The sequence below is a fragment of the Protopterus annectens genome, chromosome 1.part1 (genome assembly GCF_019279795.1).
Source record: "Protopterus annectens isolate FY-2018-M chromosome 1.part1, PAN1.0, whole genome shotgun sequence".
NCBI classification, from domain to species: Eukaryota; Metazoa; Chordata; order Ceratodontiformes; family Protopteridae; genus Protopterus; species Protopterus annectens.
Window position 1 is genome coordinate 1,010,124,700 of NC_056726.1, and position 13,242 is coordinate 1,010,137,941.

The 13,242-nt window shown below is 41.3% G+C and overlaps 1 protein-coding gene across 1 annotated transcript in view; it reads left to right on the forward strand.

The window, feature by feature from the left end:
* The window catches only part of CYTH2 (cytohesin 2), a 1,422,969-nt gene that overhangs the window by 416,286 nt on the left and 993,441 nt on the right, over positions 1–13,242 (forward strand). Inside the window, exon 5 of the mRNA XM_044079709.1 lies at positions 10,611–10,691. Coding sequence (XP_043935644.1) covers positions 10,611–10,691 — 81 coding nt within the window. The remainder of the gene's footprint in view (positions 1–10,610; positions 10,692–13,242) is intronic.

Genomic DNA, 13,242 nt, shown 5'->3' on the forward strand with positions numbered 1-13,242 from the left:
TATAAACATAAGTAGGTCTCTCACCTAATTTCTCGCAAATTCCTTCATCACTAATGAGTATGTTCCAATTGCTATCTAATCTTTCTAACTTTCCCTACATGTTGTCAGAATTGTAATATGCATGCCCTTTGATATCCCTCACCTGATGTGTTACATCTATTTTCATTACGTGATAGGAATCCCTTTCCTAGAACTGGTGTGTACTTATTACCCCATTCACTTATCACATATTCAGTGACGTCCTTAATCATAGATTCAGGGTAACCTCTTTGCCTAAATAGGTTGCCAATAAATGCCATCTCAAGAATCATATCTTCCTTTCTAGATGTCATCCTAGCGGCCCTTATACACTGCCCTTTAAGGATGCTTCTTTTCTGTGTATAGGGATGATTACTCGAAAATTCTAAGTAGGCATTGCAAAAAGTATCTTTCTTAAAAATCTTAGACTGGAAGGTAGATCAGTCCCTGAATAGGTAAGTATCTAGATAATTGATTCCTGTCCTACTAATGTTATAGGTGAATTGCAAATAAGGGGTACTACCATTTATATAATCCATAAATTTCATCAAATTCTCCTCATCCCCCTTCCAAAGTATAAACAAGTCATCCAGGTACCTGACATAACAGCATATATACTCCTTCCAGGATGATCCAAGACAAATTCTTCCTCCCAATCCAATAATACTAGATTGGCATATATGGGGGCACAAGCCGCCCCCATAGCTACACCTGCTGTTTGTTTATAGTGCTCACCTTCAAAAAATATAAAATTGTTATCAAGCACTATATTAATGAATTCTGATAGGTCAATCTTTTCCCATTCTAGTCACGCCATCAACTTTTGGTATGCAAGAAAAAAAATCCTTTACGTGAATGGTAACATAACAAATTAGAATCCCAAATTTCTTGTTTGAACTTCCCAATAAATTTCCAGGAGTCTTTAATAATATGTGGTATCATAGTGTAAATATGTTTTAACCATTGATCTATAACCTTACCAAAAGGAAAAGCTTTACTACGACTTCCTGATATTATGGGTCTAAAATGGGGATCCCGGATGTTTTTGTGTATTTTGGGAATCCCTACAATAGTGGCTAAGATGGGGTGCTCCACTTTTAAGAAATTATATAAATCTTGGGTAATTCGATCATCCAATAAATAATCTTCCAAAAACAAACCAATTCTTCTATGAGCAATATTGATTTGATTGATGGAAAATACCTCATATTGTTCAGAATTGTTTAAAATATCAAATATTTTAACAACATAATTGTCCATGTCATACAACACTACTCCGCCCCCCTTGTCTGCAGTCATAATCCTAATATTGTGAGTACATATGGAGTCTAAAAGTTTTTCAGCTACAACACACACTATATAATTTCTTAAAAGTGGAGCACCCCATCTTAGCCACTATTGTAGGGATTCCCAAAATACACAAAAACATCAGGGATCCCCCTTTTAGACCCATAATATCAGGAAGTCGTAGTAAAGCCTTTCCTTTTGGTAAGGTTATAGATCAATGGTTAAAACATATTTACACTATGATACCACATATTATTAAAGACTCCTGGGAATTTCTTGGGAAGTTCAAACAAGAAATTTGGGATTCTAATTTGTTATTTGTTACCATTGACGTAAAGGATTTGTTTTCTTGCATACCAAAAGTTGACGGTGTGACTAGATTTATTAATAGTTTGAACAAACACAGCCAATTAGAATGGGAAAAGATTGACCTATCAGAATTCATTAACATAGTGCTTGATAACAATTTTATATTTTTTGAAGGTGAGCACTATAAATAAACAGCAGGTGTAGCTATGGGGGCTGCTTGTGCCCCCATATATGCCAATCTAGTATTATTGGATTGGGAGGAAAAATTTGTCTTGGAATCATCCTGGAAGGAGTATATATGCTGTTATGTCAGGTACCTGGATGACTTGTTTATACTTTGGAAGGGGGGTGAGGAGAATTTGATGAAATTTATGGATTATATAAATGGTAGTACCCCTTATTTGCAATTCACCTATAACTTTAGTAGGACAGGAATCAATTATCTAGATACTCACCTATTCAGTGACGGATCTACCTTCCCGTCTAAGATTTTTAGGAAAGATACTTTTTGCAATGCCTACTTAGAATTTTCGAGTAATCATCCCTATACACAGAAAAGAATCATCCTTAAAGGGCAGTGTATAAGGGGCCGCTAGGATGACATCTAGAAAGGAAGATATGATTCTTGAGATGGCATTTATTGGTAACCTATTTAGGCAAAGAGGTTGCCCTGAATCTATGATTAAGGACGTCACTGAATATGTTATAAGTGAATGGGGTAATAAGTACACACCAGTTCTAGGAAAGGGATTCCTATCACGTAATGAAAATAGATGTAACACATCAGGTGAAGGATATCAAAGGGCATGCATATTACAATTCGGACAACATGTAGGGGAAATTAGAAAGATTATAGATAGCAATTGGAACACACTCATTAGCGATGAAGGAATTTGCGAGAAATTAGGTGAGAGACCTACTTATGTTTATAAAACTGGGATGAACTTCAAAAGAATTATTGATGTTAGGTCCAACCATAGAGATTATGTTAGGAATAATGACAGGATAGGGACTCAGCAATGTGGACATTGTAATCAATGTTTCTCCATTTTACAATTGGAGAGTATTAGCTTAGAAAATAACATTAGAAGTAGAATATCTTTTTGTAAAGGAAACTGCCAGACCCAACACATCGTATATCTAGGAAAGTGTACTTCCTGTCCAAGTTTTTATGTTGGAAAAACTGATAGGTTACGTAATAGAATCTATGACCATTTATATTGTATAAAGAAGAAAGATATGAATAATGCACTTTACAGACATTTATTTGGAAGTGTAGGCTGTGATTCTTTCAAATTTGCCATTCTAGAAGTGGTCAAGAGTAACCCTAGAGGGGGTAACATTAAAGCAATACTGGGGGGGGGGGGAGAGATTAAATGGCAAATCAAACTTAACGCAGCTAGCCCACCAGGTATTAATGAATATATTTCCACTAAGCCCCTCATAAGAAATTAATAATGGCATAGGAATTTTTTTATTATTTTCTTATCTATCTTTCAAAAGTATTTATATATTTTAGAAATGTATAATATATTTGTCATAGTTTTATAATATAACATTTTATGTACTTTATGTATTTTCTTGCACTATCACACATGAATTATATACTATTAATATGTATTATTATTGATCTGGTTTTATGCCTTATATTTAAATTGAAAAAGATTCTTTTAGTATATTTTGGATTTTCTATGGTATCTGAGGCAGTTTTATTATTAACAATATGTGAGGGTTGTATTTATATTGGTTTGGTGTATTATTGTTTTATGTCTTTAAAATTCAAAGATGGTATAATTGGTCGGGTGGTATAAAAGGCAGGTATTTTAAAGTATTTAAGGGATATGTTTTGAATTATTTAGTGTTCTGATGAAATCTACGTTGGGTAGATGAAAGCGCTCAACCATCTTTTTGTGTTTTAATAAAGAAGTTATTTGTGAAACTATCGTGGATCATGGTTCAGTCCTGGGAACTGTATTTGGTTCTGTGCTGTCTTTTTGAGGGATGAGTACAGTAGGACAATGACCTCCTTTTTTCTGGATGAAAAGCCCTTCGTGATCAGGTGTGCCACATAGAAGGGTTTCCTGACTGTTGTGGCAATGTGGTTATCGAAGGTGAGACCACTGTCCACCTGTGTCCCTAAGTCTCTTATCACACTTTTGGGTGTATAGTGTACTGCCACATATATGGTAATTTACGGGTACATGTCTTTTTCCAAAGGGGATAACTATACATTTCTTGGCATTGAGCTTGAGCCCATGGCTCTGGCAGCAAGCATCTGTTTCTGTAAGGCCCTTTTGTAGAGTATCCACATAATTTGGGGATTCAATAATGGCTCCCAGTTTGCAGTCATCTGCGAACTTTGTTAGCCAAAGTCCCTTAGTGTTGGCCTGTAATTCAATGCCAAACAAGAGCGGTCCCAGGACTGAACCCTGAGGTACTCCACTTGTCACTTGTCTGGAGCTGGATTTGGAGTCGGCTACTTTTACAGTGTGGGTTCTGTCAGTAAGCCAGTTAGCAACCCATTGGGTGACGTAGGGATTAATGCTCAGCGTAGTAAGTTTATCTATGATTCCAGAGTGAGGGATGGTGTCAAAGGTTTTGGCAAGGTCTAGATAGGCTGTGTGAACCACCTTACCCTTGTCCATGGCTCTGGAGACTGATTCGAATAAGTCAGTCAGGTTCAGGCGACAAGATCGGCCCTTCACGAACCCAAACTGGATGGGGTCCAGTGTTAGAAGGTTGCCAATGTTTTTGTTTATAAGTTCCATGATAATACACTCCATGGCCTTGCAGATGTTCGTGTGACACTGCTGCAGTCATTACACTTGAGTTATCCTGCCGTCAGGCAGTTCCCCAGTCGGCCTGAGTTCCAAAGTCTTGGTCCGGCGTCGGTTGCTGTCGCTTCTTCCTGACGTCAGTGCGCCAGGGGGATATAAGATGCAGCCGACGCCAGTTTCTTCAGTCTTTCTTGCCGTGCGGTAGCAGAAGCAGTTCGCAAGTGCCGGTCGGCCGACTCCTGAGATTTTCATACCGAATCCAGAACAAAAGTCTTCTAAAAAGCTAAGTACCCCGTTGGGGAAACGTTTTCTTGCCTCAGACCGATGTCAGTAAAAGTTAATAATTGTATTTCTTGTGGGAAGCAAATACCGCATAAGGATTTCCACTCCTACTGTATCCCATGCCTAGGCCCTGACCACGTCACTGGTTGTTGGTTTTGTTCTAGGTTTAACAAGCGCACTATTAAACGTCTGTTTGATTTTGCCCGACATTATTTTGGCAGAAAATTTAATTACACTGCCGTCAGAACTTCCATCGACCGGAATTCATAAAAAGGACAAGGACAGGCTTCCGAGGCCCAAGACTGACGAGACCTCTTCTAGGCCGGTTGCCAGTTCTCCGGTTTTCAGCGAGGCGCCTACGCAGCCCCTGACAACCACTTCAATAGAACCACAGACCGCCTCTGACTCCCACGTGGAGCTGGCTGGGCCTTCGGACACCCCTGCAATTCAGATTACCGAGCTTAATCCTACAGAGGGACCCGAAGTAGCTGAACATTCCACAGCTTCAGAGAGTGTCTTCAGGCCTACCCAGTTAACAATTAAACCCTCTGTTAAGTCTAAGCCTCCCATAAAAGCAAAGAAACAGACAAAGCAATCTCCAGGGCAGGCTTCCATGCCCAAGAAACAAATGCTAAAAATGGCCGAAGACCTAATCACCCTTATCAGAGGGTCCCAACCCTTCCCAGATAAAAGGCCCAGACAAGAGGCAGGCTATGAATCTTCAGACCAGGTGTCCATTTCCTCTGACTCATCCTCAGACCTAGGGTATTCCTTACCCCCTTATGAGGATTCTGATGCTGAGGAATCCATTCCATCAGCCTCTCCGCCTGAGGACTACTCCTTTGGGGAGATCTTGCATACCGTGAGGGAGCATTTCCACTGGGAAGGCCAGGATTACTCAGAGTCCAAGAAAAGGCTCAGAGATTTCCTTTTATTGCCTCAACACAGACCCCTTGCTATTCCGCCAGTGTAGGATATTGTGGATGATGTATACACTGAATCCAGCTTAAACCCTGACTCCTTACCACCAGCGCCAGTTAAGCCAGATAGATATTACAGAGTCCCTGGCTCTCACAAATTTCTATACAAAAGCCCTGTTGCTGACCCTGAAACTGTTTCTCAGGGACCCAAAGGGATTAAGGCCGCATCAGCAAAAACCCAGTCCCCTCTGACAAGAGATTCTAGAGCATTAGACAGATGGGCAAGAAAGTTTATACATCTGCAACTTTAGCCATGAGAGCCTTAAATTGCCAGTTTCACATGCTAAAATATCAGCAATTTTTAATGTCTCAGTTGAAACAAAAGATGCTTCCAGATTCAGATCCTCCTAATTTGAAAGAAATGCAAGATTTATTGCATGCAGCTGAACAAGTGGAAAAACATACTTTGCAATGTGGTTTTGATTCCTTAGAGGCTTCCTGTAGAGCAGCAGTTACAGACTCTGTCATTAGAAGGCATGCTTGGTTAAAAGAACATACGTTACCAGATCATGTTAAGGTCAAATTACTGGATGCACCTTTGCAACAGGATGTGTTGTTTGGAGTTGAGGCAGAGGAGGTATTAAAAAAGATAGAAGATAAGGCAAAATCTATGCAAACGGTCAAAGATTTCTTACAGGTTCAACCTCCTCGTTTTAGCAGAAATTGGCCAACAAAAAATTGGTCCTTTCCAGTCACAGACAGACCTCAAAGGGGCAGATATAGACATCCAAGAGGTAGAGGTCAGACACAAGGCCCTTACAGACCTCGACAATGGGGTGCACCAGGCCAGAAAGAAGGGGAAGGCAGACCTCAGACCTCAACCTTATAAAAAACAGTCTCAATGACTTCCCACTACAGCTGCCAAACAGCTCTCTTGTCAGCCCCCTTAGGAGGAAAACTGGTTCTTTTCTATCACAATTGGCATTGCATCACCAAAGACAAATGGGTTCTCGATATCATATCTCAAGGTTACAGGTTCCGCTTCCACACTCTTCCAAGGTTAAAAGGAATGCCAAATCTGCCACCAAATCAATGGGCAGAGGCTCAAAAACAAATTACAGCACTCATGGATATGAGAGCTATTCAAAAGGTACCACCACAAGAGCAAGGACAAGGATTTTACTCGAGACTCTTTCTGGTTCCCAGAAAGGACAAAGCCTGGAGACCCATTCTGGACCTTTCTTCTCTGAACACTTACCTGGATATTCCGAAATTCAAAATGTTGACACTACAGCAGCTTCTTCCCATGCTGGGCAAGAAAGCTTGGCTCGTGACTTTGGACCTCAGAGGCATACCTGCATGTCCCTATCAGCCAAAACTGCAGAAGATACCTCAGATTTCTGGCAGGTTCAATGCACTATCAATTCTCTGCACTGCCCTTTGGCTTATCTACTGCGCCCAGGGTCTACACAAAGTGCCTGGCACCAGTAATTGCATTTTGCAGGCAAAAAGGAATTCAAATTTACCCATACCTGGACGACTGCCTAATCCAAGCAGAGAAGCAAGGTCATTCTTCTAAAGCATCTGGCGTACGTAAAAATGTTAAGTTGCCTGGGATACACAGTAAACGAAAAGAAATCAAAACTAGTGCCCTCACAACAGATAATATTCCTGGGTGCAAGCTTAAACACAACGGCCCAGATGGCTCATCTCACGCCAGACAAGCAAGGACAACCGACTCAGCATTTTCATTTAATGGCAACAAAGACCCCACTCCCTGCAAGAAAAATTCTGCAGGCCTTGGGCTGCATGGCATCTTGCATACTACTAATTCCATATGCCAGACTGCATATGAGGAAACTACAATGGTACCTAAAGAGTGTTATGATCTCAACACTGTCAAAATTTTGAAACAGTTATACCACTAATTCCTTGCCTACAACAGGATTTTCAGTGGTGGGTTCAAGCTTGTCACCTCAACAAGGGACAGCCTTTTACTCAACCCACAGCCAGGCAGACACTGACAACAGATGCATTGGATTACGCCTGGGGAGCACACATGGCAGGAAAATGTATTCAGGGCGAGTGGCCCGCAGAACAAAGACATCTCCACATCAATCAAAAAGAGATGCTAGCTGTACAAAATGCAATTATATCTTTTAAGGACCTGCTACATCCAAGACAACTACTACTAAAGACAGACAACAACACAGTTATGTGGTATATAAACAAGCAAGGGGGCACACACTCCTACTCCCTCTGCAGACAAGCCATGAACTTGTGGAACACAGCTTTAAACTACCAAGTTCATCTGCAGGCACAATTCCTGCCAGGAGAGAAAAACACACTGGCAGACGACCTAAGCAGAAACATCATGGATCCTCACGAATGGCAGTTGAGTCCACAAATATTCAGAATGATAGCACAAAAATGGGGGAAACCAGACATAGATCTGTTTGCAACCCCAATGAACTGCCAACTACAGAAATTCTGCACAAGGAGCTACCATCCACAAGCATGGAAAGTGGATGCCCTCTCATTCAGCTGGAGAAAACTACAAGTATATGCTTTCCTTCCTTTACCTCTCCTTCCAAAGGTACTCATAAAAGCCAGGCAGGAAGAGCCAAAGATGACCCTGATTGCACCAGACTGGCCACGCCAGCACTGGTACCCAATCTTAAAGAACTTGGCACAAGAACTGCCCTGGATTTTGCCTCAAATCCCACAGCTGTTGACTCAACACAACAATCAGGTACTTCACAGACAGCTAAAGACCTTAAATCTAGCTGCATGGAAAATTCTTTAACCAAGCTTGCATTGTCTCTCTCCAAAGCTGTTATGGATGTCATTCTGGAGGCCAGAAGGCCTAGCACCAGGAAAGCCTACTTGGATAAATGGAGGAGATTCTGTGCCTTGAACCAAGCACACAGCCTTGACCCTCTTGTACCAAACATTCCTCAGATACTTCAGTACTTAGCTGAGATGCTGGACAAGGGCCTCTCCTTCTCATCCATCAAGATTCATGCCTCAGCTATTTCTGTTCATTACAACACGGATCCACCAATTTTTTGAAATCCTTTGCTCAAACAGTACCTCAGATGGGCTAAAAACATGAGACCGCCCCGTAGAGCACCTACACCAACTTGGGGACCTTAACTTTGTTTTGGAAAAATTAACTTTACCTCCTTTTAAGCCAGCTAACACAGCAGATTTAAAATACATCTCTTGGAAGACTGCTCTGCTACTGGCAATAACATCAGCAAGAAGAGTTTCAGAATTACAGGCACTAATGGCAGTGGAACCTTTCCTCATCTTCCACCAGGACAGGGTGTCCTTAAGAACTAACCCTACTTTTATGCCAAAGGTAGCATCAAGTGTGGCTCTAAACCAAACTATTAATTTGCCAACTTTTTATCCAAAACCACAGAACAAAGGGGAGAGAGTACTACATTCCTTGGACATTCACAGACAGTTAAGCTTCTACTTGGACAAAACCAAAGCTTTCAGAAAATCTGAGCAATTATTGGTAGCATACGATGCAGGAGCACAGGGAAAAGCCATTTCAAAGCGGACTATTTCAAAACGGATAGCTCACTGTATACATTTTTGCTATACCCACCATGGGAAACCTGTACCTAGCAGCATTAGATCTCACTCCACCAGGGCAACAGCCACTTCAACTGCCTACCTCAGAGGAGTGCCTACCAAGGATATTTTAGAAGCAGCAACATGGAGTTCTGTCCATACCTTCACCAAACATTACCATTTGCCTTTATAGTCCAAATCCAGAGCTGGCTTTGCCACTGCTGTGCTGCAGGGCCTTATAGCCACCCCTAATGCCTTATAGATCCATCCTCCCTACCTCAGCTTTGGGATTCCACCCAAGTGTAATGACTGCAGCAGTGTCACACAATGAACATAGTACAGTTTTGTACCTACCATAAATGTAGATGTTCGAGTGTTGACACTGCTGCAGTCCAGGTTACCCTCCCTCCTTCCCCTGTTACTTTCTGGTACGTACCTAGCTCATCTACCCTTATTTCCTAAAGGGAGTATTTGCTGGTAATTAAAATGGTTGTTTGCTTTTCTATTATATATTTTACTAGCAATTTGCAAGACCTACCTATTTGGGGGCACCTGACATCTGGGGCAAGAAAAACTGAAGAGAATGGCGTCAGCTGCATCTTATATCCCCCTGGCGCACTGACGTCAGGGAAGAAGCTACAGCAACCGACGCCGGACCAAGACTTTGGAACTCAGGCCGACTGGGGAACCGCCTGATGGCAGGATAACACAAGTGTAATGACTGCAGCAGTGTCTACACTCGAACATCTACATTTATGGTAGGTACAAAACTGTACTATAAGGCTCATCAGACTGGGATGGTAGTTTCCGGGATCCAAGGTGGATCCCGCCTTGTGGAGTGGGATAACTAGCTCTGCACTACTCAGTAGTCACAAAACTGGAAGTGAGGCTATGATTAAACATGACACTTGGGTGAGGTGCCAGTTCATATTGTAGTTCATGTAGTACACAGCTGTATTCTTAGCTTTGGAGAGTGCGTTTTTTACCTGTGTGGCCATTATTACTGGAATTTGGCAATCTTCACGTATTGTGATGGGCCATTTAGGGGGTGAGAGGGGGGTGAAGTTGGCACTGAATCGATCTGCCAGGATATTGGCAATATCCTTAGGATCAGTATATTTAATGCCATTCTGTTGTATCTCAGAGCAGATCTGAGCATTGCCATTTAGATTCTTGACATAGTTATAAAATGCCTTGTGGTTGTCTTGGAATGTTTGGCAATTTTATTTCCGTAACTGATGAAAACCCCCTGTGGTTTGTGGGAAGAGAATCAAGGCAGGTATTTTAAGTAGTGTGATTTACTGTTACGCTAAATATCTTAAAAAGTGGTAGTATTACTGTTACCTTATGATATATGGGGTATGCATAGTACATTGCAGTGTTTAATGGATACAAACTACTGTTTTTTTTTTCTCTCTCTGTCTCTCTATAGGGATGACTTCAATATTAATGTTCTTCATGCATTTGTGAACCTACATGAATTTACAGATCTTAACCTTGTGCAAGCTCTCAGGTAAGATACGTGTAGCCATAGAAATGGGAAATGGTATGAAATTTACCTTCATTGCCTTCACTTATGAAGAAACAGGATTGACCTTACATGGCAAACCAAAGGCTCATTCTGCCAGAGCAGTGGCTACCTTCACCTTGCCTTTATGGTTAAGGTTCCTGTTGATGAGTTTTATGCTGTAGCTGCTTGGACTACTGTTCATGTTTTTGCTACATTACAAGTTGGGTGTACAATCTAGATCCCATACACACTTTGGCTCCTGCATAATCAGGAATGTCCTTCCCTGAATCCACCTTTTTCTTTTTCTTTGTAGCTTGGGAATCAGTTTAGTTGAATCAGACAAAAAAGACAGCAACAGATGTGAAAGTTAAGTACTTAACATAACACTAGATCTGTGTTGCCCGTTTCATCTGATTCAACATCCTTCTGTCCGCCAGCATAAATTATTCTTGGACCCTCGGCTGAACGGTTGGACCTGACCAGGGGCTTTTGTCTATTTAGACAGACTTCTTGCTATTCAAAACAATTCTTTATTATTGCAGGTTTTTCCAGAAAGGCCTGTGTTTAGGTTTTTGTTGGAGAGAATTTAAAACTGCCAACGTACAGTGTTGAATCCCCTTTGCTTCAGGCGTCTTTCCCCTTCAACCACAGAAAAAGAAGTCATGTTAGTCTTCTAAATACAGTGAATGAACTTCAAGATCTGATGTCAATTTTCATTCATTCCTCAACAGTTGGGCTTGGATAAGATCCTCAGATCCAACTCGGCCATTATTTTAGCTTGTGGCCACTAAAAAAACTCCTCTCTTACCCATAATGTACTAAGTCCTAACATATCTTTTATCTCGTTCGCCACTTTTGCATTTGGAAGTGATCGCTTTGAGCTATTGAGCGTTTAACTAGAGTGGAAGATGAGTTAAAGCTTCTATTAAAATCTTATATTTCTTATTTCCTTTCACTAATAACCCTTTTACATGCTTTTTATTGCAATCTTTTTACAATAGATGGTAAGCCTTTTTCCCCTTTTCCCTCTTTACACACTTCTAGTGCAATTACTAATTACCATTGCTGGCATTTTTCTCTTGCCTGTTTAACAAAGAGAGAAAAACTTTTCTACAATGTTTCTATTAAAAATTCCTGAAAAACGGTCCGTCTGCCTTTAAAAAATGAAATGTGGACACCAGTTTCTTCTCAGATGAGTATGCTTTGTACATCTACTGTGTGGACCCAGATCATTTTCAGGTGGATTGCTCCATTTGCAAGGCCTTCACCATGGGAGCAGTCATAGATCGAATAAATTGATTCTGAAAGGAATGATGTTAAGTTGTCTATCATCTCGCCTTTGTTCTTGCTGGTTGGGATCGGAGCTGATCCTCAGCTCCGACTCCGCCACCTTCAATAGCTCGAGAGCGGTTTACTGGCTCAAGGCTACCCCTTATCCCATGATGCCTAGCGATAGCTATCCAGATCTCATTTGCCACTTCAGCTGTGAGGTGTCGTTTTTCTGGCTCAGGCTTGTATAGAATTTTTTGTGTAAATTCTTACTAGAATTTAACTCTTCTAATATCTTATTAGCGATAGTGTTTTTACTGTGGTAGATAATTGTTTGTTCTATACTATCCCTCCTTTTGTAGAACTCGTTTAACTTGGAGAGTTCTCCCCCACCCCTCCACCCTTCCCCTGGTTAGCAGTTTAACTTAGAGGCTTTCCTACTGCTTTTTCTTATAGGCTAGCCATTTAAATTAGAGGCTTTCCTATTACCTTTATTAAAAAATAAATAAATAAATAAATAATAAAAACTTTGTCTATATCCTTTCTAGGTAGCACTTGTGTGCTTTTTCAGTAGGTGTGTTTTTTGTTCTTGTAAAACTGAAAATTGCTCTTTCTATTGTTGGTTAAATTGGTTGGTTTCCTTTCTCCAGTACAGTATGTCCAAGGAAACTAAGATTTCTGGGTTTAAGAAGTGTGACTCATGCTGTCAGAAGATGTCTCTGACAGATGGGCGCACACCTTGCGTTAATTGTTTAGGCACTGTGTACCTGCAGGACTCTTGTTCTGTTTGCCATGCCTTTAGTCCAAGAGTCCTGCAGGAGCGCAAGAATAAGTTGATTCTTAGGGGGTCTGTTAAAACCCCAGGATTCACCGGCCAAGAGTTCACAGCCAGTGAAATCCCCTAAATCCATTAAGCCATCGGCTCCAATTTCGGAGCTGATTATGGTACAGGATTTACCTTCTACGTCAGTTCCTGCTGGCACCGACAAGACAATCTTCCCCGTTGGCTCCATCAGAGGCTTAGGAGCCGTCACGGAGCCACAAGAGGCTGAGGTCCCCTTCCTTAGAGTCGGTGCATTCGGCTCCTCTGTCTCCTTTACTCCAGAGTGAGCATAGTCACCGATCCTCTCACTCCTCTCGATCCTGTAGGCTGACTGATCATGATGTGGAGAGAGTAGTCAGTAGGTTGCTAAAGTCGCAGGCACGAGCTAAATTGTTGTCCAGCCCTCCAACAGTTATCGGCTCCGTCCACTTCTCTTGATATTCCTCCTCCGACTCCAGTGAG